Source organism: Dermacentor silvarum, chromosome 10, assembly GCF_013339745.2.
Source record: "Dermacentor silvarum isolate Dsil-2018 chromosome 10, BIME_Dsil_1.4, whole genome shotgun sequence".
Taxonomy (NCBI): Eukaryota; Metazoa; Arthropoda; class Arachnida; order Ixodida; family Ixodidae; genus Dermacentor; species Dermacentor silvarum.
Window position 1 is genome coordinate 45,265,935 of NC_051163.1, and position 27,578 is coordinate 45,293,512.

Here is a 27,578-nt window from a genome sequence, read left to right on the forward strand (position 1 = left end):
ATATATATATATATATATATATATACGTTGTGGCATGCCAGGAACGCTGTCGCTCATAGGCACCGACGCGTCTAGCGCTAGTCATGCCAAATGTCGCCAACGCGTTCGGCGTCGGCAAGCGACAGCGTTCTTGGCACTGTACCAAACTTGGTTAGCCTGCCTGCGTTTGTGGCATGCCAGGAGCGCTGTCGCTCGTAGGCGTCCAAGTCCCCAGTGCTAGTCACGCGAAAAGTCGCGAAAGGGAAAGTTCCTCCGAAAATGATCGCTCGAGAATACCTTCCTAGATGCGTAGTTAAGTTAAACCACGTTAAGACCTAGCAGCAACCAAGTTCATACCTAGCTGTAGCAGCCAGTAAGCTTCGCTGTGCCTAAGCTTTGCGCGACCGAGTGCAAACTTGGCTGATTTTTCCTGACCTATCACTAGATACAAAAGTGGCTCCTTAATCGTGCCTACCCTTTTTGCGTTATCGGTAGGCTTCACTGCACACCAACGTGGGAAAGCCAGCTTACAAAAATCAAGCTTTCACTGATCCCCTTAAGTAGGCTTCACTTTTAAACAGCAATGCATTGCTGGGAAGACGTTCTTGCAGGGGCAATATACGTCGTCTTATATTACAATGTAAAGGCCCTAGGACCTTTTTGATTATTTTATTAATTGTTTGCTATTGCCCCGAAGCGCACGCGCGCGCGTGTCCAAAACGCATTAGGCCGAGAGCTAGTGGGGCTATACTAGTACAGGTGCAACCAAATTAGGAAGGTCCAGTAAGCTTCAACAAGGTCACTCCCTCACCAGAACAGGAATTGTCTTCGCTGGTGTACTATTCGGCCGCTACCTCCCTCATGACTCCTGCAATTTACCCATGGCCTTCAGTCCCCAGCGGCAGCGGAGCACCTGACCAAGGCGGCGGCCAGACTTGCGATAAGGCAGAGGGTGCTAAGAATCTCGGGGTCCGGACAGGCCGCCACTGGAAACTAAACCTGGCAACGTTAAACACGTGAACGCTCTCGAGTGAGGCTATCTTAGCATGGCTGTTTGACGAATTATCAGGCTTTGCCTGGGATATTATTGGCTTTAGTGAGGTTAGAAGAGCTGGTGAGGCTTTTACGGTGCTAACAGCCACGTCCCCTGCTACAGATGTCGTCCAAATAAGAGAGAATTCGGGGTACAATTTTTACGCCATAAGGACATAGCGGGCAACATTGATGAATTCTACAGGCTTAATGAGAAGGTAGCAGTCGTCGTAATAAATCTGCATCGGAGGTATAGAATGAAGGTAGTACAAGCCTACGCCCCAACCTCCAGCCACGATCATGAAGAAACGAAGTTTTATTAAGAAGTTGAATCAGCGATAAGAAATGTGAAAACTCGGTATACTGTAGTCATGGGCCACTTCAATGCAAAAAAAAAGAGGGGGAAAAGCAGGCTCGTGAGCAAGCATTTGGCAATAATGGCATCGATTCTAGGAGCACTAGAGGAGAGATGTTGGTAGAATTAGGCTCCGAATAATGAATACCTGCTTCAGGTATTCATTACGAAACATTACGAACTCCCTGATGCGAAATATGAGCGCACACGATGCGTGTTTTCTTTTCGCGATATATTGTATGGCGCTCTACACCTCGTGCTTTACCACAGCGGTAGCCGAGGGGTAGAGCATCCATCTTGTATGCGGGAGGTAGCGAGGTCAAATCCCGGTGTCGCTGGAAACCCACCTGTTTTTAACAGCGGAGCCGGAGGTTGGTCCGTATAGCGTATACCAGAAACGGCGCTTGGCGATTGCGTCACTGCGCGGTGCCTAGCAACCACTTGCCACAGCTGCGCCTCGCTTCACCGCCGCTCCGCACCGCCGCGCCGAGCTGCTACAACCGCGCACGTGCTCCGTCTAGCCATGACGTCACTTCGGGTCGCCTGGCAACCACATGTTTGCTCAGCGGTGGCGGCAACAGAGACAGCCAGCTCATGACTAATTCCTATCGTCTGACTTTGCAGTTACTGGCCAAAGTGTGGTTACTGATCGGTACCTGCTGCCTCTTTCACTTCTTCAGCGCCATATCAAGAATTCCGGAGCCGTATCAAGAATCGACAGCGCCCCCAACGTGGCCTACGTCACCAAGACGCTCCTACAAAAGGCGCAATCCAGGCACTGGAGGACCATTTGCTCAGCGGTGGCGGCAATGGAGACAGCCGGCTCGTGACTAATTCCTACCGTCTGACTTTGCAGTTACTGGCCAAAGTGTGGTTACTGATCGGCACCTGATGCCTCTTTCACTTCTTCAACGCCATATCAAGAATTCCGGAGCCGTATCAAGAATCGACAGCGCCCCCAACGTGGCCTACGTCACCAAGACGCTCCTACAAAAGGCGCAATCCAGGCACTGGAGGACCATTTGCTCAGCGGTGGCGGCAATGGAGACAGCCGGCTCGTGACTAATTCCTACCGTCTGACTTTGCAGTTACTGGCCAAAGTGTGGTTACTGATCGGCACCTGATGCCTCTTTCACTTCTTCAACGCCATATCAAGAATTCCGGAGCCGTATCAAGAATCGACAGCGCCCCCAACGTGGCCTACGTCACCAAGACGCTCCTACAAAAGGCGCAATCCAGGCACTGGAGGACCATTTGCTCAGCGGTGGCGGCAATGGAGACAGCCGGCTCGTGACTAATTCCTACCGTCTGACTTTGCAGTTACTGGCCAAAGTGTGGTTACTGATCGGCACCTGATGCCTCTTTCACTTCTTCAGCGCCATATCAAGAATTCCGGAGCCGTATCAAGAATCGACAGCGCCCCCAACGTGGCCTACGTCACCAAGACGCTCCTACAAAAGGCGCAATCCAGGCACTGGAGGACCATTTGCTCAGCGGTGGCGGCAATGGAGACAGCCGGCTCGTGACTAATTCCTACCGTCTGACTTTGCAGTTACTGGCCAAAGTGTGGTTACTGATCGGCACCTGATGCCTCTTTCACTTCTTCAACGCCATATCAAGAATTCCGGAGCCGTATCAAGAATCGACAGCGCCCCCAACGTGGCCTACGTCACCAAGACGCTCCTACAAAAGGCGCAATCCAGGCACTGGAGGACCATTTGCTCAGCGGTGGCGGCAATGGAGACAGCCGGCTCGTGACTAATTCCTACCGTCTGACTTTGCAGTTACTGGCCAAAGTGTGGTTACTGATCGGCACCTGATGCCTCTTTCACTTCTTCAACGCCATATCAAGAATTCCGGAGCCGTATCAAGAATCGACAGCGCCCCCAACGTGGCCTACGTCACCAAGACGCTCCTACAAAAGGCGCAATCCAGGCACTGGAGGACCATTTGCTCAGCGGTGGCGGCAATGGAGACAGCCGGCTCGTGACTAATTCCTACCGTCTGACTTTGCAGTTACTGGCCAAAGTGTGGTTACTGATCGGCACCTGATGCCTCTTTCACTTCTTCAACGCCATATCAAGAATTCCGGAGCCGTATCAAGAATCGACAGCGCCCCCAACGTGGCCTACGTCACCAAGACGCTCCTACAAAAGGCGCAATCCAGGCACTGGAGGACCATTTGCTCAGCGGTGGCGGCAATGGAGACAGCCGGCTCGTGACTAATTCCTACCGTCTGACTTTGCAGTTACTGGCCAAAGTGTGGTTACTGATCGGCACCTGATGCCTCTTTCACTTCTTCAACGCCATATCAAGAATTCCGGAGCCGTATCAAGAATCGACAGCGCCCCCAACGTGGCCTACGTCACCAAGACGCTCCTACAAAAGGCGCAATCCAGGCACTGGAGGACCATTTGCTCAGCGGTGGCGGCAATGGAGACAGCCGGCTCGTGACTAATTCCTACCGTCTGACTTTGCAGTTACTGGCCAAAGTGTGGTTACTGATCGGCACCTGATGCCTCTTTCACTTCTTCAACGCCATATCAAGAATTCCGGAGCCGTATCAAGAATCGACAGCGCCCCCAACGTGGCCTACGTCACCAAGACGCTCCTACAAAAGGCGCAATCCAGGCACTGGAGGACCATTTGCTCAGCGGTGGCGGCAATGGAGACAGCCGGCTCGTGACTAATTCCTACCGTCTGACTTTGCAGTTACTGGCCAAAGTGTGGTTACTGATCGGCACCTGATGCCTCTTTCACTTCTTCAACGCCATATCAAGAATTCCGGAGCCGTATCAAGAATCGACAGCGCCCCCAACGTGGCCTACGTCACCAAGACGCTCCTACAAAAGGCGCAATCCAGGCACTGGAGGACCATTTGCTCAGCGGTGGCGGCAATGGAGACAGCCGGCTCGTGACTAATTCCTATCGTCTGACTTTGCAGTTACTGGCCAAAGTGTGGTTACTGATCGGCACCTGATGCCTCTTTCACTTCTTCAACGCCATATCAAGAATTCCGGAGCCGTATCAAGAATCGACAGCGCCCCCAACGTGGCCTACGTCACCAAGACGCTCCTACAAAAGGCGCAATCCAGGCACTGGAGGACCATTTGCTCAGCGGTGGCGGCAATGGAGACAGCCGGCTCGTGACTAATTCCTACCGTCTGACTTTGCAGTTACTGGCCAAAGTGTGGTTACTGATCGGCACCTGATGCCTCTTTCACTTCTTCAACGCCATATCAAGAATTCCGGAGCCGTATCAAGAATCGACAGCGCCCCCAACGTGGCCTACGTCACCAAGACGCTCCTACAAAAGGCGCAATCCAGGCACTGGAGGACCATTTGCTCAGCGGTGGCGGCAATGGAGACAGCCGGCTCGTGACTAATTCCTATCGTCTGACTTTGCAGTTACTGGCCAAAGTGTGGTTACTGATCGGTACCTGCTGCCTCTTTCACTTCTTCAGCGCCATATCAAGAATTCCGGAGCCGTATCAAGAATCGACAGCGCCCCCAACGTGGCCTACGTCACCAAGACGCTCCTACAAAAGGCGCAATCCAGGCACTGGAGGACCATTTGCTCAGCGGTGGCGGCAATGGAGACAGCCGGCTCGTGACTAATTCCTACCGTCTGACTTTGCAGTTACTGGCCAAAGTGTGGTTACTGATCGGCACCTGATGCCTCTTTCACTTCTTCAACGCCATATCAAGAATTCCGGAGCCGTATCAAGAATCGACAGCGCCCCCAACGTGGCCTACGTCACCAAGACGCTCCTACAAAAGGCGCAATCCAGGCACTGGAGGACCATTTGCTCAGCGGTGGCGGCAATGGAGACAGCCGGCTCGTGACTAATTCCTATCGTCTGACTTTGCAGGTGGGTGTACACTGTATTTACATTGCACTAAACACTGTCGTTGCCGCCACTGCCGCCTTCACTGATGCAGTGGCTTCCTGTTGAGCTTGTAGCTGCCTTTCATTGACCATTGTTGCCGTGAGTCTTTGATTTTGCTCTGTTCAATATGTCCGAGTGCGATGCCTGTTTAGTTTGTTATGAGCCACTCTTAGAAAACGGTACATACCCAACCTGCTCTGAATGCAAATACGGCTATCACCTGGGAGCTTGCTCGGGTGTGAGCAAGACGACCTTCAAAAAAGACGATGCCGCAAAGAAAACATGGAAGTGCCAAACATGCGTTGTTTTGGCGGCCCGAAGTGCTCGTGGCGCAAAGAGCCACACCGGCGAGCATGAATTGACCTTCGATAAAATACTTATTCAAATTAATAATAAGCTGGCCCAAATACCTGAAATACAAAGCAAGGTGGATGCACTAATGGTATTAAAGAATACAGTGGACAAATTGGAGCTGTCTGTTCAGCATTTGTCTGATCAATATGATTCGGTGCTTTCTGAAATGCAAAAGCAAGCAACTGAAACAACCGCCCTTAAAAAGAGGGCAGATTCCGCCGGATCATCTAACACCAACATGAATGTGCTTGAGTTGCAAAAGCAAGTCAATGTCCTAGAGCAATACAGCAGACGACAAAATATTGTAATACATGGTTTACCTGTCACCCAGAATGAAAATTTGCTCGGGAAGCTGAATAATTTAGCAACTAAGCTTTCCCTTCCTGAATTGTCTAGCTCCGAAGTTGAAGGCGTGCACAGACTTCCGCCAAAAACTGGCAAAGTTCCTGTCGTGCTAGTCCGTTTCGCATCACGTGCCACACGTGATCAGTGGATGGCTAAGAAGGCCGAATTAAAAGCCGCTAGCTCAGACGTGTATTTCCTTGACAATCTCACGCCACAGAACAAGAAACTTCTTTGGCTAACGAAGGCAAACGCTGTGGAGTTTCATTATCAGTTTGCGTGATATAAAAACGGCAAGTTTTTGTGCGCAGGATGCCTGGTGATCGAGCACTGCGCATTGACAGTGAAAGCGACCTTGATAAGATTCGCTGAATGACTTATTTTCCTCTATAACTTGTGTTCAATTGCGAGTTTTGCTATCATGGCTATCTTCCACGAAGCCATATATCATGATGCTGAATCTTTTAAATCTTTTGTGCAGTGCCCCTCTTTTAAGAAGCAGGACAGAATGTCGATTTTCCATTTAAATGTACGCAGTCTGAGAAACAAACTAACTGATGTACTGCTTGATTCATTAGGTCATACGTTTCATTTCTTGGCCTTCACTGAGACTTGGTACTCATGTGCGTTCGATGTAGTATTTTTCGAAGGATATAAACATGAAGGTGTATATAGACCGAATCGTAGGGGTGGTGGAGTGTCATTATATATCAAAGATGTCTTATATGAGGTGCTTCCCGAATTTTGTTCCGTTTGTGCACATTATGAGTCTATTGCTGTTAAATGTGTAACATCTCTGATCGTCTCAGTTTATCGCACCCCATCAGGGGATACGCAAGAATTTTTTGGATTTATAACTACGGTTTTTGAATATGCGTCCTTAAGGAGTTTGCCTATTGTCCTTGTTGGTGATTTTAATATTGATCTGCTATTGCTCAGCCCACAAAGTCGACAATTTCTAGATATAATCAAGTCATTCTCATGCACAAACTTAATAGGACTGCCCACTAGAATAACAACAGCAACTGAAACACTGCTAGACTTATGCATAACTAACCATGATAAAAAGTGACGTCAACGCTGGTGTGCTAACAACTGATCTGAGCGATCACTTATCAGTATTTTGTTTTTTCCCTGCTGCAAAGAAAGAAAAAAAATGATAACGATGCTCCTGTTGCATATCGCTCCTTCAATGCCAATGCATTGTCTATATTTCATGCTAGTGTTGAGAGTATTGACTGGAGTGACGTGTACAGTGAGCAAAACCCTAGTTTATCATATGAACTGTTCCTGCAACATGTAAAGAGTTCCTATGATGCTGCCTTCCCACTCCAATACTATAAGAAGCACAGCAAGTCTAGGAAACCATGGATTAACAGAGATCTTTACAACAGAATTAGAGAAAGAGATAAACTATACCATAACTTCATTAGACTAAGAGACATATCTCTGCTACATGAATACAAAAAGGTTCGCAACAAATTAAACTCGGATTTGTAGAGAGCCCGTATTCAGTATTATCAGGCTAGATTTGCTGAGGTCTGCTGTAATCCCAGGAAAGCCTGGAAGTTGGCACGTCTATACTCATAGGTAAATCAAGATAGCCTTCCTACGACACTAACCATTGACGGCGTTGAGTTCACTGAAGCCAGTCTAGCGGATAAATTCAATGATCATTTCCTTACTTCAGGTGCAGCAGGTCAGACAGGTGACATAACAAACGACTGTGAACAATATATTTCTTCTCCCTGCGCAAAATCTATTTTTTGGCACCTTGTAGTAAACAAGAAATAGTCAAATACCTGAAATCGTTAAATAAAGATACTGCTGCTGGTTATGATAACATTAAGGCTGATCCAATTAAACATATTGCCGAATTACTATGCGGCCCACTGCAGCATATCTGCAATCAAGCTTTCGCCACAGGCACCTTTCCTGAAGGCATGAAGATAGCTAAAGTAGTAGTCATCCACAAAGGTGGCTCTCACAATGACTTAAATAACTACCGGCCTATATCTGTGCTACCTCTGTTCTCGAAAGTCTTAGAATATGCACTAAAATCACGATTAATGAAGTTCCTTGACGACCACCAAATGCTTGCCCGGCAACAATTTGGCTTCCGTGAAAAGAAATCAACCGAAATGGCACTCCTGGATATAAAAGAAAAGTTAGTTACTAATATTGATAATAAGCAATACATTCTCGGATTATTTCTAGACTTTAAAAAGGCGTTTGATTCCATTAAGCATCCCATTTTGTTTCGTAAACTCCCTCTCTACGGTGTTAGAGGTTTGGTATTAAATCTGATACGCAGTTATCTATCCGACAGGGTGCAGTTTACTAGTGTAAATGGTTACCGTTCCCAATCACAACAGATAAGATATGGCGTACCACAAGGCTCAATCCTTGGACCATTATTCTTTATTTTTTATATAAACGATATTGTGAATATACCGCGAACCCCTGACATAATTCTCTATGCAGACGACACTAGCATCTTTTTCACAGGCAAACATTTACTTGAACTTGAAATAGCCGCTAATAGTTGGTTAACAGAACTATCAAACTGGTTGAATTTAAATCAGCTTCAACTAAATGTAGGAAAAACTAAGTATATTATCTTTAAAAGCCGTAATAAACCTGATGACTATAGTACTTGTATTAGCTTTAAAGGCTCTTCTATCGAACGGCTTCCTACTTATAAATTCCTAGGTGTTGTTTTCGAAGAGAACTTGAGCTGGACACCTCATGTAAACAAGCTCCATGCAAATATGTGCAAGTCAATTTCAATATTATATAACATAAGAACCTTGGTACCAAAATGGTTAAAACTTCAATTATACTATGCCCTTGTTCATTCACATCTACACTACTGTCTACTAATCTGGGGTACAACTACTAAGACAAATTTAGATAGGTTGACAATCCTACAAAAAAGAGCTGTTCGTTGCATAGAGAACCTTAAACGAATTGACCACACAGCGCCATTTTTTTTCAAACTAAACATACTCAAAGTAGATAAGTTATTCCAATTAAGGCTTGCTATGTATACACATAAGGAAATTTTGCATGACCCAAATACCCTGTCCACATCTTCGCCATCTGACAACTCACAATATCACCTTAGGCATAACAGACTTAGAACACCTATGTTTAGAACCAATTATGGTACTCAGACACTCGCCTACCTGGTACCTCATTTCCTAAATAATCGAGAAATCGCTAATATGATTCAGGAATGCAGGTCGGCTTACAGTCTCAAGAAAAAGGTTAGAAATTATCTTTTGCTTAGCTCTTAAAACTTCTGTACGGTGCTTAGCTCTTCTATTTGGTCTCGATATTTTTCCCCATTTTTTTAGTCTCTACTCGTTCTTACATTTTTTCTCCTATTTGTTGTATAATGTTTTGTAACACTGATTAGTATTATTTGTTTGTTTAAATATTTCCTTGTTCTCTCGCATTAACCGATGCTATACTATGTATCCAGTGTAAGATTCTTGCTCTTTTTGTATTTGATTGCGTGTTGTTCATTGTTCATTTTTTTTTTCTACATTGTTGCACTATCCTTCATAATGTCCCACCCGCTGAGTAATGTATGGGTAGGGGGGCCTCTGTCAGGCAGTTGCACCTGCCTTTAGCCCCTTCATCCCAGACAATGAATTGTCTAAATAAAGCATTACCAAAAAAAAATGTGCCTCGCTTCGCCTCGACAGGTCAACGCCTCGACAGGTCAACGCCTCGACAGGTCAACGCCTCGACAGGTCAACGCCTCGACAGGTCAACGCCTCGACAGGCCGCGTCTTGAAGCACGTCGTGCGACCAAGCGAGAATCTGCGCATCGGCGGCGAGCCGATCCGGTATACCGTGCCGAATCTGCCACCGAGAAAAGGCGTTGTCGAGTTGAAGATCCTGAATTTCGAGAACGAGAACGCGAGAGTCCGCGTTGGAGTATCCAGCGTCGTCGGGATAGCGACCGTGGCTGTAGCTTGGTCGATTACAAACTCCGCTGTTTGTTCCAGCCTTGCACCACTAGTGCAAGTTGCGCTCATTCTTCCTAATGGGTAGATATATTCCCTGGCCTGGCGCTCGGCTATCGTGGGGGTTCACATCTAGAAAGGGGGCCAAAAAGAGATTTCCGATTCGTATCTGGGCGCCTCTCGTGCAACTACAGACGGCCCTGTTGAAGAGCATCCGCTGCCGCTGTGGGAGACAAGCTCTGCCGCCGGGTGTCTGCCAGTAGAATAGGTACAAGCGCGCTTTCGGCCTGGCGTTTGGTCAATATGGGACCTCAACGTTTGGAAAGGGGTATTTATCTCCAACCCGTAGGGGTCCGCACCTCAACAGGTGCATTCCGGGCGCCGCATGGCAAATGGCCGCCATGGGAGCGGCTCAAACATTACTTGTTTTTTTTTTTGTGCTCACGTGGGTTTCGACGGGAATTTAGGGCGCAGGCTCGTTTCCCTACCGTATCACCCCTGAAGAAAGCCGAGGGCCAGGCCGGGGAGCACCTGTGTCCATTTGAACCAGTTTGTGCCCGGCGGCGGTAGGGCTCGAACCCAACTAGGCCACGCTGACCACGATAAGAAAAAATAAAACGAATCATACAGGTATTTTGCAATGGCAGATTGCGACCCTCACAGGGCACTTCTGAAATAGGGCATGTAAGTTTCCTTTGTCTCTCGTATTCCAGCCTTTTATTTCTTCTTTTATTTTTTTTCTTCTCTATTGTCACCTCTTCTAAAGCGGCTTATCATACAGGTGGCATGGACAACAAGCAGCAATCATGCTGCCGCGACAGCCTCAAATGGCAGTCATACTCAGCTAACATGCTGACATAAAAATGACATGCCAAGTCAGCACGCAGCAATGCTTGAAGCCGTAGGTGATTTCGCATTCTGAGCGGAAACGACCACCATGACAATTGGTGAAGGAACGGACTGGGGAGTCATGGCGGGTCTCGCAAATCCTGTGTCTTCGAGGTCGGCACACCGAACCGTGGTCTTATTGGCTCCATGATACCCCGCCATAGGTTTGGGGGTCGTGGCTGACCCAAAGCCACAGCAACGGGGATGGCTGCTGCGCAGAGCTGAGTGATGCGAAACATTTCGTGACCAGTTTTGTGGCCTGATGGTTGGCTCTGTCGCACCGGTGTGCGGCATTGATAAAGCCGCATTAGACCCCCAAAGGTGGCGCACAACACCCAAAAGACAAGAGTTGTGGACACTCGGTACCACATTGGCAACCAAAACAGCTTGGTGATTGCCCAAGGACAACAAGAAGTCGTAAGATGCCTACGCAGTGAATTTTTCTTGCATTGACCTCCTGTTTTCCCTTATTTGTATCAAACGGGAGAGACGAAAGTAAATTTCCCGCTGTCTCTGGACAGTGCGGGGCGCCCTTTTCCGACGCCTGGGGCATAGCTTGGAAAAGCCGAGAGGCATGGGGTAGACGCGTGGCGCCCTTGTTGCCCTCGCCTTGTGGGAAGTCGTATCCGTGGTGTCGCCCCGGCTCTTCCTGACCCTAGGATAGATGTAAAATATGCACAAGTTATAACACCGTTGAGCGCCGGCGTGTGTGTGACTGATGCGCCTCGTGAGCCAGGATGTCGGAGGCTATGGCCTCATCTCACTAAGTCAGAATGCGGCGTCCGGGACGCGACGATAGAACGCGAGTGTCAGCCTGAGAGGCCTCTGATCTAAAAAAAGATAAAAGACAGGTTGCGAGTTCAAATCACTAATAATTATTTTTCTTCTCTTAACAGTGCATAATCTTGTTTCTGTTTCTTTTATTTTTTTCAGCGTAGTGTACTGATATTTTCATGTTTTTTTTTTATTTCTCTTTCTTCGTTTCTCTGGTCCGGGAGCAAGATACAGGGATGTCGGCTCTCCTAGGCCCTCACCACCTGTAAATATATATCATGTAACTTGTAAATATGCAACTGATTTCTTTATTCTAATTTTATTTTTCATTTCTAAGATTGTATTCCTTCTCCTGTGTGTGTCCACAGCAACCGATTGGGGAATAGTAAAGTTCGTAGTTGTTGCGGCTGTGACTGTCCGGTCTGTTGAGTCATCCTGGCCTGGCGGCATAGCCGCCTCATATTTCACAGAGCAGTTGCAGGTCTTTTCAAGCCGTCTGCCGTGACTGAAACGCACCGGAATGTAAAAACGAGGAGTACTTCGACCATGCCGTCATTATCATCTGCGACATATTCACCATCCATTAGGAAGGCACGATCAGGACCCATTTTTCTTTCTTTTTAGGTAGGGGAAGAAGACGTAATTTGTGTGCCCTTTTTCTGCCACGGCTTTCTGATTACAGTGGGGTCGCACAATGAGCCAAGTAATGCCCTCACATTAAAACGGGAAGATATAACAATGAAATGCGAGGAATATAGGAAACGTTCTAAGATAATAAAAAAAGTTGAGTCACATTAGCGCACGCTGAAGAGGATGAAGGCGAAAGCCTGCGCTCACGGGTACTTGACACTCGCAATTACTTGACATTTTCATTCGAATGCGTTGTTACTTCCTATTGTTTTCTCCCACGAAAGGTCGTGCATTCCAATATCTTAGTTAACTCTACCTAAATGACTGCGCTTTAATTAGCTTCGCCCTAATTAACACCGAAGGTGGTGGGTTCGACACCCACCAAAGGTCGTGGATTCGAGGGCATTATTTAACTATATCTTACTTAACTGTGCCCTAATGAACTTCGCCTTAAATAACACTAAATGTCGTGGGTTCGAGTCTTAACTATATCTTAATTAAAGTGGAGTTAAATACTCAAACCCACGACCTTTGTTGGTGGCATCTTGGTGACACCTTAACTTCGCCTTGAGTAAGACCAATTGTCGTGGGTTTGACTCCCATCAACGTTCTTGGGTTCGACTCCTGCCAAAGCTGGTGGGTTCGGCCATCAATGGTGGCACCATCAGCTCAGGTGCCCAGTCAATTCTGATGCCATTGAATTTTCTGGACGGTCAAATATCCGACCCATGAACCATCTAAGACTTCCGCCCTAATAATTCCTAATTATACAATGGTATGACGCTTTGCGCATCGGCAGATGACGTTTTCCATCCCTTAGTTGTGTTTCTCTTTTTTTAATCTGTAAATATACATTTTTTTCTTAAGTCCAACATGAAACCGCTCCTTGGTCAGTGCGTTTGGACATAGTCATAAGATAACTGTCCAATATTTTTTCGCGACGCAGGTTTTGCACGACGAAAGAAACTTCACCAATGAGATCAGTATCGAATTCCCCATCGATATTGGTTTGACAAAGAAAGCAACAGTCTTAACTAGAGTTAGTGCGGAGAAAAATATCCACACATGGCTTATCGACCCTCATGGAAAGAACTGCACAAGCTGCCGTACGGTTGTGATTAGTCACGTGGTCCATATAACCATACCGGACCGAGCACAGGTAAGTTCACTAGCAAAGCAATAATTATTCACTAACCCCGATTGCGCACAGTATATTTTGGAGGGAAGCACTGTATGGACGTTTGTCTTCATAGTACGACTCTGAAATTTTGCGTTCGGCTTGCCCTATGCCACGCTCGAAGAAGACACTACAAGAGATGGCGTCATAATGGTGACTGGTAATTTCTAATAACACCTCCTTGGAAACGGGGCGTCGATAAATGGCCACCTAGCCTGCTTGAGCTAATTGATTTGTCTACCCATGTCTACTTTTTATTTTATTAATACGACTTGCATTTTTGGGGTACATCCCGCACTGTGCACTATCTGTGTCTCTCACCATTTTTTTTTTTTTCGTGGCGAGAATGCACGGGCTAGAGAGAGGCCGCTCTTCAGCCTCACTTCAATGTGATCCACCACCTGCGCGGTAATAATAATCCTGCTGTAACAGACGGGCTGCTGGTGCTAAAAAAAAGTCGCCCTTTCGCCTCAAATCCGAAGCATCGATTGCAATAGCAAACTAGTGGACAGCTATACGAAATAAAGATAATAGTTTTATTGGCCGTATACATTAGTAAACATAGGCACACTAACTAAATTAATAAGCATGATGTCCCGCGCGCACAAGCAAACATGGAAGCATCTCAGTCGATGACCGCGGAAACTGACTGTCAAAACGCTGTAGTGAGAAAGCGCGGCGGCAGCAGTGGGGCAACTGAACCTCGTCCCGGCGCTCTTATCAACGCGAATGAAGCCGCGAAAACATAGCTCAGGGAGGAAGCACTTTGCCCCCGTCGCGTGTTTCTATTTGCGCCCAAGACCAGTGCTCGACCGCTGGCGCCGCCTTGCGCCGCTCGCGCGTACCATGTTTCTAGGTGGTTTCTTTCGCCGAGGGCGCTCGAACGCAATCATGGCCGCGATTTTGTAGCAAGGCATTATGACTTATTCTATTCTAGTCTTATCATCCACCGCTCACGGCCGGCTGATCCCGTTGATAATGCGAGTGGACCGTCGCTCCGACCACTGACGAAGCGCGATAAGCGCGAAAAGGCATTATGACATTAAAGGCATCGCTACAAAATACCGGCCCATATGGTTTACATAAATGTTCGTTGCGGTAGCGTGGCTATGTGGCTTAGTGATTACGACGCTCGCTTTGAGCCCAGGCGTACGCGGGTTCGAATCTCGCCTTTGTCAGAATTTTTTTTCTCAATATCACGCTTTTCTTTTTTTTTACTCTCTGTTTGCCAGCGCGGTCGGTTGAACCCCGGTGTCACGGCGGAAGCCGTGGTGCCGGGCGCCGACGCGAAGCGGCAGTTGTTGGGGTGTTGCTACGCTGCGCTCCGCAACACCCCAAATAAAAAAACTGCTCCAGTCAGGTAGACTGCTCCCTCCCTGATAGTGAGATTATATTTGGATCATCAAGACAGTGATGCGTTTATTTAGGAATACCATCGATCCCCTAACAGCAGCCACAGTCGTGCCTAGTCGCCACCAGGCCAGCGTGTTCTCCGTCAACGCCTCCGCCGTTCCAACGGCGGCGGCTTGAAACATGGTACGCGCGAGCGCAGCACGGCGGCGCCAGCGGTCGAGCAATGGGCTTGGGCGCAAATAGAAATACGCGCCCCCGTCGTAGATGGCTTTCAAGTAGAGTGTACTAGACAATGACCATATTCTAGTACACTCTACTTTCAAGACACAGCGGCACGGGTGGAAGCGCGCGGCGCAGTGCGCTGCCTCCCCCTTCCCTACCCTCCCCCCAGAGACTTGCAGCCCGGCGGGCGCGCGCGGTCGCTCGGGCGGCGCGCCCTCCGGAGCGTTGCGCGCGACTGGAGCACGGCTTCCCTTCCGCGTCGCTCTTGCGCGGCTCATCGTTGCACGCTTTCACTTGCGCACACAGAATACGGCGCGCTGCGACGCTTTTATAGCCCTTGGACTTTATACGGAACCTCAAGGTGACGACGACGGTTGAAATGCACTTGGAGTGTCCATACACACTAAACAGAAATAATCCCAGGTAGGAGTAAATGCCTCGTCACCTAGCGCATTCTCGAATGAGAGTTTAATATGCTCCATTCCCATGGAGTTTTAACAGCGAAGCTGTTAAAGCTATCCGTAACTCCGTTAGTCTTCCGTGAAAAACCACGCCGAGTTATGACTCCACCTCGCGTTGCCTAGTAACCGCGACGCCAGTGTTGCGAGGTCCGACGAGGCGGCGTAGCCAAAAGCTTGAGAAGTTGTAGCCCAAATGTAGCCAAACAGAAAAAAAAGTGCAAAATAATTCGTAGCCAAATATAGCCATATTTATTTGCAGTTTTATTGGTGCATACATTTTCACATTCGACTACGGCAATCCTTTTTTGCTCAACCCGTCGTAACAAAAGGTCCGTGCCGCCGAGACAGTCAGCACTTGACATCAACAACACCGGCATCATGCTAGCAGAGAACACTTTTGGGTTGGCCGCGAAAGCTCTTAAATTCCAGCGAATCATTGCAGAGGGCGAAATCACTGCTTTTATTTTATGACAGATAGTACTAAGTTATTATTTTTAGTTATTGTCAGTAATATTAACTACGAACTTTGCTTTTTAGCTGTCGTGAACGCAAAATAATGTTCAGCGTCATCGATCTCTCACGCCATCTCTGCCTACGGCTTAGAAGTTCAGCTGCCTATAGCGATCTACGATGGCGACGTGCTCACGGCTTCTTTTTTTGTGAGCTACAACAACTCTTTCGCGCCATGATATCTCGCGTTATTTGTCTCATCGTCCTATCTTGCCCGGATTTGTCCATTTACATCAACCTGGCCGCCATCTTAGGTCTCTAGCACGCCAAGAACATGCGTTAAAAAAGTGTCAAACAACAGATGCCACTCACTCTCTGTATCGGTGTAAGCGAAGCTTTAAAAGATTGCAGCGCAAAACGGCACACCAGTGTAAGAAGCGCGCAGTCGTTTTCGGCGACGAGCACGTCCCGAACGTAACTCGCCCGAAATGGTAAAAGGCGCGACGGCGCACAAAGAGCAAAGGTAAACAAATTGTTTAGAGTGGTTATGCTGTGAAATCTGGTTACTGTCAAAAAGCAAACCATGTTGATGACTAATAAAGTTTTAGAATAGGGGCCCCTAAAGTTTGGGCACCAAAGAGTTTTGCGGGTGTTAGCGTTGAGGCATGCAGGTGTTAAGAGATTTCGAATAGGCGTGTTGCATTTGCGGAGGTGGTTGCGCTTGTAGCGTCACTACGGCGTTAAGGAAAAGCTGTTTTAAATAATAAAATATACGTTTTTATGATCAGAAAAGAATTTCGACTTTCGTGTTTAATTACAATTTAGAACTTATTCTATTAGCAGCATGCAACTTGTTGCGCTTAGTTTTGAGTAACCAAGTTTAAGTACCTTCACCCGAGTCAATGCGTGTTAGGCCGAGTCAATGCGTGTTAGGCCTACGAGCCATGAAACTGACAAATTCGGAATCAGCGGCGTCCAGTTAATGAATCAATCTCCATTGCACATGTTAGTTGAGAGAAAGCAATAACCGCAATCACTTCTTCTAGCGTACGAACTTGACGCGTTACACGAATCACGAACCCAGTTTTGTGCTAGGTTAGAGCCGTCGCTCCGATGGACGCAGCCATGTTTGTTGACAAAAGCTTTTGCGGCACCTTTTGGGGCTCCTGATAAATCGATGAAATAGCGTACCCGACGCAAAACTCAAACACAGTTTGCGTCTTGCGCATGCGCAGTGGCTTCCACGCTATTTCTTTGGGGCCCCAAAACGTTTGAGGTCCACACGCACACACGCACAGCCACGCGGCCGACTCTGCCAGCTAAAACATGGCCTTCGAGATTTGCTTCTACCCGATCAGAGCCACCTCTGGAGCGTGGATTAGGGCGCCACGTCGCAGATATTCAGTAGCCCAAATATAGCCACATAGCCAACTCACCCAAGTCGACGCCAAAAGTTTTTTCCCGTAGCCCAATTTGGCTATATACAGCCAAACCTGGCAACACTGCGCGACGCAGGTGCGCGCTCGCTTCGCCCGACACAGACACGGCGCCGCCGAGACCCTACCAGCTGTGCGTTACTGCGCGTGCGCTGTGACATCATCCCGGCGCGTCTGCGTTCGCCGCCCGTGCAATGTTCATAGTTTCGCCCCACTTCCTCTACGACTTCGCCACCAGCTGCGCACTACTGCGCATGCACCGAGAGTCGGAATTGACGTCGCGGCCATCTGTGCATGTACTCTTTCGTTCCGCTCGAAAGCCGGTGCTGTCGTAAAGTCTGAGGGTTCGAGCGGCCACGAAGGTTCCATGGGTGGTGTCGTGCCAAGTGCCGGGAGAAGGAGATATCCAGAGAGTAGGGAACAGCGTTTCATATACATATGTACATATTTTCAAACAAGGGCTCCATGCTTACCGGAGCTTACTACATGCTAAGTCGTTGCATGTCCGAGCGTTTACATCTCCGAGCGTTTACATGTCTGAGCGTCTACATGGTCCAGCGTCTCTCACAACACTACTCAAGCCACCCTTTTTTATCCCTTTCGTTTCCCTCTTTCACTCGACGAGGGAATGCACTTTAGTTCTTCTTAGCCAATGACGATCTTCCACCAGTTGGCAATATCCTGCCCGTCATGTGTCCCCGTTCCGCCGGGTGCCGCCTCCAATGTTGCCTGGTCGCCCCTGCAAACCAGGCAACGTGTAGCACCTTGGAAATCAAATGTCGACGTGGTTACTACGGGAAAGCTCGATTGACGGTGGCCAATTTCAAGTATTAGTGGCCTCTCCGTGATGGTCAGTTTGACAGGGTCCAGATACTGGCCTTCGCGGAAGTCTCGGGAGGGGGCTTCTGGCTTCGCGTCACAGTCGGCGCGTAGCCCCGTCGTAGTTAGTCCGGGCGGGCGCTGGTGCTTGACGGAAACACCCCAAAAGCGACGTTGTCGTCTTAGTACCGCACGAGGCCAATGACTCATTGTAGCCTGCGGTCCCAGAAGTCAGTTCCCCCATCAGCTCGAGCATGCTCGACACCTCCCGGCACAGCTGGTGGGTGTCGACAGTGTTCAGCATGCGCTGTACGCCGACGACATTGCCATCTGGGCCACTACGGGAACCATAGGAGAGATGGAAGAATGCCTGCAAGCAGCGGCGAGCACAGTAGACCACTATGCCACGTACTGTGGCCTCCAATGCTCCCCGGCCAAGTCTCAATTTGTGTATGTTCGACCTTCGCCAGAATGCAAAATCTCAATTCAGTTTTCTCTCGCCAGCGGCCCCATCCGAGAAGTGGGGAGATTCGAATACTCTGTTTCTTTATTAATCAACATCGCAAGGCAGACACAACTCTTGGCAAGCTCCGCAAAGTCGGCAACCAGGTGGGCCGGATGGTTCGCCGCGTTTTCAGCAAGCGAGGAGGGTTGCGAAGTAAGGATGTGGTGCGGCTCGCACATGCCTTCGTAACTAGTAGAGAACTGCATTCGACACCCTACCTCCGTTTACGGAAACATGGCCAAGATTGCTTGGAGGTTGTACTCCGCAAAATGATCAAGATCGAGAGCCCTCGACCTCCCGATCTCCACTTCCAACGCGCGTCTTCTCGCGCTGGAGGTGGTGAACACCTATCGGCAGCTTCGCGAGGCACATGTCGTCAACCAACACACGCGTCTCGCCCAGACCATGTCCGGTCGCCGCCTCTTCGACCGGTTACATGTCAAACATGACCACCATACGAGGGAAAGGGTTCGAGTGCCCGAACTGTGAAGACGTGCCCTCTACGTTTGACCCCTTCCAACTAAGATGAGCAAGGAGAACCATAATGGCCGGCGCCCCGCGCAGGCGCATGCCCTGCACCGCCACTATGGCTCTAAGAAACACGTCTTCTACGCCGATAATGCAGCCCCCCCTCCCCCTCCCCCCCCGAAAAAAGAGAGCAAGCAAACTCGATACATTAAATATGGCAGTATGAAATCAAGTGTTATACAATAGTTAGCCGTAGAAGTCACCATTGTTGCTTATGCATCGTAAAGGCAAAACTACACTCACACGTGCCGGCGCCCACGCGCCTTGCGTTTGCCGCGCCTCGCGAGTAATGACAAGCCATTAGAAACCATCATGTTGTTGCTATGCCGCCGCGTCTCATTAGGGCTACGGGCGCCGGAATCGCAGAACGATCTCAGAGATTGGACGCGCTATGCGCTCATAAGTAACGTTTCAGGTGAGTTTAGAAAACAACAAAGCTCATTTCAATAGTCACTGGCGATCAGCGCGAGTGAGAACGTAGCCATCACGAGAATTACCGTTCAATCGGGAGCCATGGGGGCCGCCATGTTGGACAACGCTACTTCTTAGCGTGGGTAAACATTAAGATATCTGTGCTCGAGCCGCGCTTCGACGCGTACTATGTGCTGCACCACCTGCGCATGCGTGAGGCGCGCTGGTGCGAGCTTTCACGCGCCGGCACGCGTACGTGTACTTTAGCCTTTAGGCGGCAGCAAATCAACTGTGGAAATGCACATGCAATTCTTACAATTACTTGTCACACATGAAAAAGAGTATCGTGCGTATAAATCATGCAGATATCACTCAAACAATGCATCGACATTCTGTAAAGAGACTGGCTACGTAATTTCTAAATGAACCAGGATTAACATACAATTGGATTAGCAAAAGTAATAATTAACAAAATGATTATTTACATAATTACTCAATTATCTACGTAATGTGAGTAATACAAACCAACAGCACACTTAATGGTAATTAATTACTGTATCATGAAGTTTTTGGTAATCATATGTTTTTCTACATGATTATTTCAAAGTTGGATCTTTAAAAGCAATCCAATGTTTTATATTGCATTCAGATCTTTATATTGCGGCGACAGCCGCTGTGTATAATTCGAACTGGAGCACTTCAATGAAAAGCAAGCCTTTATTTTAAACGAATGCGTCGTTTCCACTGCATAAACTGCAAAAGAAAGATCACTAACAACACAAAGCTTTAGCATAAGACATGATTACTAGTGTAACAAGACAGGGACTAAATAAAGAAGTACGGGACCTATTAATTACTCCAGTAATCATATCTTATACAGCTTGTTACCAATTAGCCCAACTTTCTGCCTTAACAAAGTTCGACGCGCAAGCTAGCTGCGCAAAACCAGCACAACTGACAACAGCACGAATAAACGACGGGAAATCCTATGGCCGCGGGATTTTGGCGGCGGCGCTGCTGTCGCATGAGCTGGCATCCAAATGACGAACCATTCCGCACTTTTCGCTTCACGGCCCCTGAACAAACTACCCACTTTCTAGTAACACCGTACTATGGCCGCCGACTCCAATGGTGCCGGCGCGCCGCGTACCATTGCGGTACTCTGAATTTTTTTCCAGTGACTTTAGCGGTGAACAACCACATCCGCTCAACGCTAGTCACGGAACGAAACGTTTATTGAACGAACCTGTTTCCAGAAAAAAATAAGTCACAAGCCTGATCGGCACACGCAGCACAGTCACAGCGTAAGCTGGTAGAGCGGCTCAAGAGTAGATACAATTTCGGCACCACGCACAACAGGGTCTTCGCGGCAAAGTCTGGTCGCCTCGTTTTGACGAGAACGATCTGAACTTTCCGCCCGGCGTCGACGGTGACCTGCGGCTTGTAATGCTCTCTGCACAGCAGTCTGCTGAACCCGATCAAGCCTGGTTGTAGCCGCGCACGAAGCTGTAAGCTTCGCTTCTTCAGCAGCGGTTCGTACCTTGCCAGGAGACACCATAACGTGTACCGAAGAGGTATCCACAATGCGTGACGCACATCTCGCATCCCTTGATGATGATGATGGTGATCATGATCGTTTATCGGAATCTTCAAAACGGGCTGGTGACAAATAGTCACCTAGCCTGCTTGAGTTAACCAGGTCCAGTTACATGCAGCATGCAACGGCTATGTGCAACTTACATGTCGGGCACGACGCTTTGCAGGCACGTTAACTCGACGGTGCCACCGTACTGGCGGAGGCTCCGTGTCGCATTGATTGCGTGCCTCGTCTGAATCGCATCTCGTCGTCTACCTGACATGAAGCGCTTGCGTGGCTCAGTGTTAGAGTATCTGACTCCCACGCAGCGGGCGCGGGTTCGATCCCAGCGGAAACGGGGTACTTTTGTTCGCATCTCCGGCGATAGCGGTTACGGCCGCCGGCGGCGACGGCGGCGGACACCATCGGGAACCGAAACGGCTGCTGAAATGAGCCCATAACAGCTTACGCTGTAAAAAGTTGCACTGAGAACAATTGATAGCAGTGAGCACACTCCTCGATCGTCGAAATTTCATTTGCGGATCAGACGCGCCGGATATTTATACATGGCTCATTCACCCTTCCAGCGAAATCGCTGATGCTCGCTTAAGTTAATTCTACAATGTACTGTACACACTGCTATTCGTGTCACGCACGCAATCTGAATACGCAAGGCTCGGCGAAGAACAGTCAACAGATCGAACCCGTGATAGCATTCGAGAAGCTTCCGGCACAGGCAGGGGCGCCTCGCGCTGAGCGATAACTTTGAACATTCGTTAGCCCGTGAAATGCGGTCACCGGAAAAGGACAAACAAGTACGCGTGCCAATACGATGTTCAGCTGATGTCCTCGGGGAAATAAAAACGAGGCAGCTTCTTTGTTTGCTGACACTAAGGGTCAAGTAATGGGTGATGTGCAGGCATGGTTGAAAGTGCGTTGGTTTATTGGGGCCTTGTCAACAATTTACGTATGCGAGCACTCTAGAGCATTATCAGGGTGTCTGTCTTACGAGCGACGTAGAATTTAGCCTGTTGCCCTGACCCGCATGGTCGATTGACTATCTTGACACTTCGCGACAACGGCCAAGGTACGGATTATTTTGCTTGTTCCTCTTATCGCTTAGCTTGATGTAGCGTTATGCATTATAGAATAGCACGATACCGTTAAATCGGTGTTTATTTATGCGTGACGACAGCGCACAAACACGTTTTGGAACACACGCAGTGCCTGTTAGTCAACGGTGGCACCACAGGGAAACACTAGGACGCCGCATTGCTCTGAGAGGGCCCTCACCAGGTTCGGCTATTTTTACAGAGAAGCGCAGCTTATAGATCACGCGCTGGCGACCGTGCGTGGCAAGTATCCGTAAAAGATGGGACGCTGCCACAAATCGCTATTCAAATGATTGCCGATGAAACACAGTGTCTGTAAAAAAACGTAATCGGGTTATCAAGCGTCGTACGGCCGATATCAGCTATACACCCTAATGTCCTGACATGAGCGTAGCTTATACCAGGTTTATATTTCGCTGAAAGGGGGTCGTTGTACCTAGTTGATTTCTCCGGTGTTCTGAGTGAACTACAGAAGACATCTTGATTAAGTTTTGCGAAGTGGCACGGTATTGGTAATATTTAGGCAAAACTCAAAGTGTGCGGACTATAATCATAGAGTTTGCAGTAAAAACGTATTCTAGCGATCCGAAGCATTAGAAGTGTGTTACGAACAACGCAGAATTCACGCTGATGCCCTGTGAAAATTGTGAATGCAACCTAGATAAAATTAGCACGAGATCGCGGGATCGAATCCCGGCCGCGGCGGCCGCATTTCGATGGAGGCGAAATGCAAAAACGCCCCTGTGTTTGCGTTGTAGTGCACGTTAAAGAACCCCAGGTGGTCAAAATTAATCCGGAGCCCTCCACTACGGCGTGCCTCATAATCAGAGCTGGTTTTGGCACGTAAAACCCCACAAAGAATAAAGAAGAAGAAGAACCTAGATCAAATTAAGCTAAAATTTTGGGGGCGGAAGAGGGGGGGTGTTGAGATTATGCCCAATGTTCAGGTGAAGGAAACTTTGTATGGATGATATACTTCCATTGTAAAAATTGCTTAACGAGTGCTGAAAAGCGTTATGTGTGGGCAATGTTTCAAACGGAGTAGTCATGCACGCGCAACGTTTTCAAGCGCATGATTAAATTACAGGCAACCGATATTCTTATTGCAACTGCTGGAAATAAGCAGCACCGGTGGAAATTGGGTTGCGATTCCGCAAGGTGGCATAAATCTGCTGTAATTATTCTGCATCTTGATTAAATTGTGATAGTCATTCCTAAAGCTTCGGAATACGTGTCAGTACTTATTCATGTATAAGTCAGCAATCTAGTCCCACCGTAGGTCGTTGCTATAATTTCTCATTGATCAAAGCAATAAGTTGAAATGGTCAGTTTAGAAGGCGCTATCAGCCGGGCACTTTTGTCTTTGCCAAAGTATAATGACTAGTATTTTGCGCGCGAGACATGATTTTGAGCAGGACGCTTGTTCTAATATGCATATTTACCTGTCGTTGACTTCTTTCTTGAATGTATGCTTTTATTTTTCAAGCCGGGTATTTGGACGCTTCGGGTCAAAAGTGCCAACAATGATCCTATGGACATCAACGTGAGAGTAATGGCACGACCGGAAGACAACACTGAACCCATTATTACCGCCGGCCAAATGACAAGTATGGACCCTCCCCAAAAATCCGCTTTTGTCGTCATTGTCGACGTCACCAAAGGGAAGAAGATTGTTTTGAAGGCAAGGGTTGTGGCGTACATAACTGACCCGCATGGTCGATTGACTACCTTGACACTTCACGACAACGGCAAAGGTACGCATTATTTTGCTCGTTCCTCTTATCGCTCACCTTCATAGAGTCTGTTACGCATTTTAGAACTGCACTAATACCGGTGCATCGCGTGGCTTTAGACCTATGCATGACGACAGCGCACACACACGTTTTGGAACAGACTCTGGGCGCGTTAGTCAACGGTTGCACCACAGGGAAACACTAAGATGACGTACTCCCCTGAAAGGGGCCTCACCAGGTTCGGCTATTTTATTCAGAGAAGCGCAGCTTTTACATTACGCGCTGGCGAACGAGCATGGCTAGTATTACAGTACTGCTCGCCTCCCGAAACAGATGGAAGTTCAAAACGCCACGCGCACTGCCTCTTGAGAAAGCTGTGACCCCAGCCATAGATCCGGTGTGATATCACAAGCTCACACGCACAAATCGTCGTGACGCAAAGCGCAATGCTAGCTTCGTCGCTCACCATGACACGTAACTTCGGTCAATGTTCCAATGCCGAAGACGCAACGCCATCGCTGTGAATGCACCGCGCCGCCAGACAGGAAGAGAAGTACACGAAAACAGAGGTGGGGTTCGAAGACTGAACAAGGAACGTATTCTCCGACGATCACTTTCGGTGATACTGTCACGTTCGCGTGACGGAGAGCTCAACCAGCCAATCAGCTCATCGAGTTTTGCTCATCGAGCCAATAATGGCGCGCCTGATGGCCCAGGCGATAGTATAGTAGGCAAAGAGGGAGTCTCCGTTGGCCGTGACGCTCGCCTCCAGGTGGTATGGTTACCGGACAGTTAATTCCTTCTCCCATAATGAACTCATTTGAAAAACTTTATCGGCGAAATGCTCCTCGGGCCTTTTAGAACCTGCAATGTTAAACTCAGGCTTGCGATCTTTGTATCTTTGTTGAGGGGGCCCATTGGTGCAGTGCTGTCAGCGCAGCGTTCCTTCGGCTCGATAGCCTTCGAGAGCGGCTTGGCACCTTATGAAGGTGCCAGGCCACCTTTATCTGAAGGTGGTATTTTTAATAAGGCGGGCCCGAAACGGCTGCCGTTATCGTAGGACCCCCAACAAAGCAACGATGAGAGACGAAAGTGCACCTCGTGCCGATGACATACGGCAAGGCAGTTGAAGCGTTTGAAGCAATAATTTGCTAAGAGCAAATTGTCATAGCACATATTATGAGCTATGGCGCTTAATATGTGCTTATATTTATGTGCAAGAGTGGAGTAGTAAAGCAGCTTTGTTTTTATATCTGCAATAGACTTAACATCTTGCTTACCTTCCTGCAATTAAAACTTTAATCTAAGCCGTACTTTTAAATTCAGCAAGACTAATTACATCAATATTGTTAAATGTCGGCGCTGAGTGAATACTATAAAGTAGAGAAGTACACCAGACAATTTATTTTATGGAGTAGAAGCAGTGACTTTTTTAATGGCACATCGTGCACTGCGCAAACGATGTTATAGTAAAAATACAACAATTTGCGAAACATCAGAATTTCAGAAAGGAAACCAAGTAAGTTTGCATTTGAAAGAAATAACAAATTAAGCTTCGTGTTATGACAGTTGTTACCATTTCTTAGGTGTGCCTTTTTATCCACGGCCGTGCCTGCTTTATTTTTGACGACCTTATTAAGGTTTCAGGTTATATTTTGCATGTTTGCACCTTTTTTTTTGCTTTAAACAATTAACAAACTTTTTTTACTTTTAGGGCATTCTAGAGCCAGCATTTATATTTTTTTTCCGTGCGAAATTCGCTGTTTGAAATAACTGTACAACATTTAAAAGTAAATACCAGAGAGTAGCCTCATTTAGTTTGTTAATGCATATTATGCATATCCAGCTAGCTCTAAGCGTCTCCACAGCAGCATGGCCTCAGTGGCCTAAATGCTATGTAGCGTGAAAGCCAAGCTGCACGCACGCTTGCTGCGAGCAATGGTGGTTTGAACTTAAGAGACGCGCACCAGCCTGCGCTCACTTGGCTCGCCGATTTTCGCCTTCGAAGACAGGGTTTCCATCTTTTTTAAGCAGCCAGAGCACCGACACTTGTCTGGAGAAAACATCCGTGCTGACGCCGTGCGTCGACAGAGCTTTCGGAAAAGGCACCTGAAATTATGATAAAGCGGGCCGCAGAGACACTACCACCTCGGTGCGATATGCTATCCGATACAGAAAACTAATAAAGGGCGCCGTCATCCAGAATGAGGGGCATTGTACTAGCGATAAAACTTACACCCACTACTGAAGTTCAGTGGGCAAACTCATTACCGGTAAGTGGCACAAATGATTGCACCAAAATGTTAATTATTCAGTATTTTTGAATTCCCTACCAGCCGTAATCATTTAAACGACGGACATGTCAGTGCACATGCTTTTTTAATTGTATGCCCGCATGAATTTGCGAAGTGCCAATCGAGGATGTACACAGCAAGCGCGCATCGGAACATTTATAACGTGCACTTGTGTATAAGGTCAAATTGTTTATAACGCAGTGCACTTTAGTAAGTACACTTGCGCAGTGACTTGCGAGAACGGCCCCCTCTGTTTGCCTTCTCTCGTTCATTGCATAGCGAGGGCCTCGTCTCCGGGAAATTTGATGCCTTCAGATATTATACGAGTTGCCCTATCCCAAGTTCGTAACATATTGTTACGGGGAGGAAAACACAACAGGAAAACGTATTTACAGTATATTTACAAGGCGATCAAGCGTCAACCATATGGCCGAGAGCGCGCGCCAGATCATCAGCGTCTTCTTCATCGATGCTCCTGTAGATGAATTATACCGTGACATGACCCCCGGCTGCTCAAGCACCGTTACGGTGCTTGCTATGATCCAGGCGAGTGGTAAGGTTTAAGGCGGGATAGGTGAACGTCAGTAGGTGATGAAACGGTTGGCGAGGAAGACTCGAGCGGGCCAATCTCATACGTGACGTCTGTTACACGGCGTAAGACACGGTAGGGTCCGGAGTACCGCGAAAGCAATTTTTCTGGGAGTCCAACACGCCGAGTCGGAGTCCATAGAAGCACAAGGGCACCCGGAGTATAGATAACGTCGCGATGACGGGAGTCGTAGCGGTGCTTCTGGTGGCCTTGCGATGTAGTAAGGCGACGGCGAGCAATTTGGCGTGCCTCATCAGCTCGGGAAATGGCATCACGAGCGTACTCAGTTGGCAAATGGACGGCATCGGGGATGATAGTGTCAAAAGGTAACGTTGGGTCGCAACCAAACAGGAGATAAAAGAGTGAAAAACCAGCAGTATCATGACGGGATGAATGGTAAGCGAATGTAACGAAGGGCAACGCAACATCCCAGTCTTGATGGTCAGATGATACATACATAGAAAGCATGTCAGTAAGCGTCCGGTTGAAGCGCTCAGTCAAGCCGTTAGTTTGTGGGTGGTAAGCCGTCGTAAATTTGTGTTTTGTCGCGCAGGAGCGAAGCAGGTCATCGATAACTCTGGACAGAAAGTAACGGCCATGGTCAGTGAGGAGTTGACAAGGGGCTCCGTGATGTAAGATGACATCGTGTAGCAAGAAATCAGCGACGTCCGTAGCACAACTGGTAGGGAGA

The 27,578-nt window shown here is 48.1% G+C and overlaps 2 protein-coding genes across 2 annotated transcripts in view; both read left to right on the forward strand.

Moving 5' to 3' along the window:
* LOC125941011 (calcium-activated chloride channel regulator family member 3-like) overlaps positions 1-27,578 on the forward strand; it is a 226,166-nt gene that overhangs the window by 93,274 nt on the left and 105,314 nt on the right. The window lies entirely within an intron of this gene.
* Positions 1-27,578, forward strand: part of LOC125940927 (calcium-activated chloride channel regulator 2-like) — a 68,653-nt gene that overhangs the window by 922 nt on the left and 40,153 nt on the right. The window contains exons 2-3 of the mRNA XM_049657658.1: positions 13,168-13,380; positions 23,758-24,025. Coding sequence (XP_049513615.1) covers positions 13,168-13,380; positions 23,758-24,025 — 481 coding nt within the window. The remainder of the gene's footprint in view (positions 1-13,167; positions 13,381-23,757; positions 24,026-27,578) is intronic.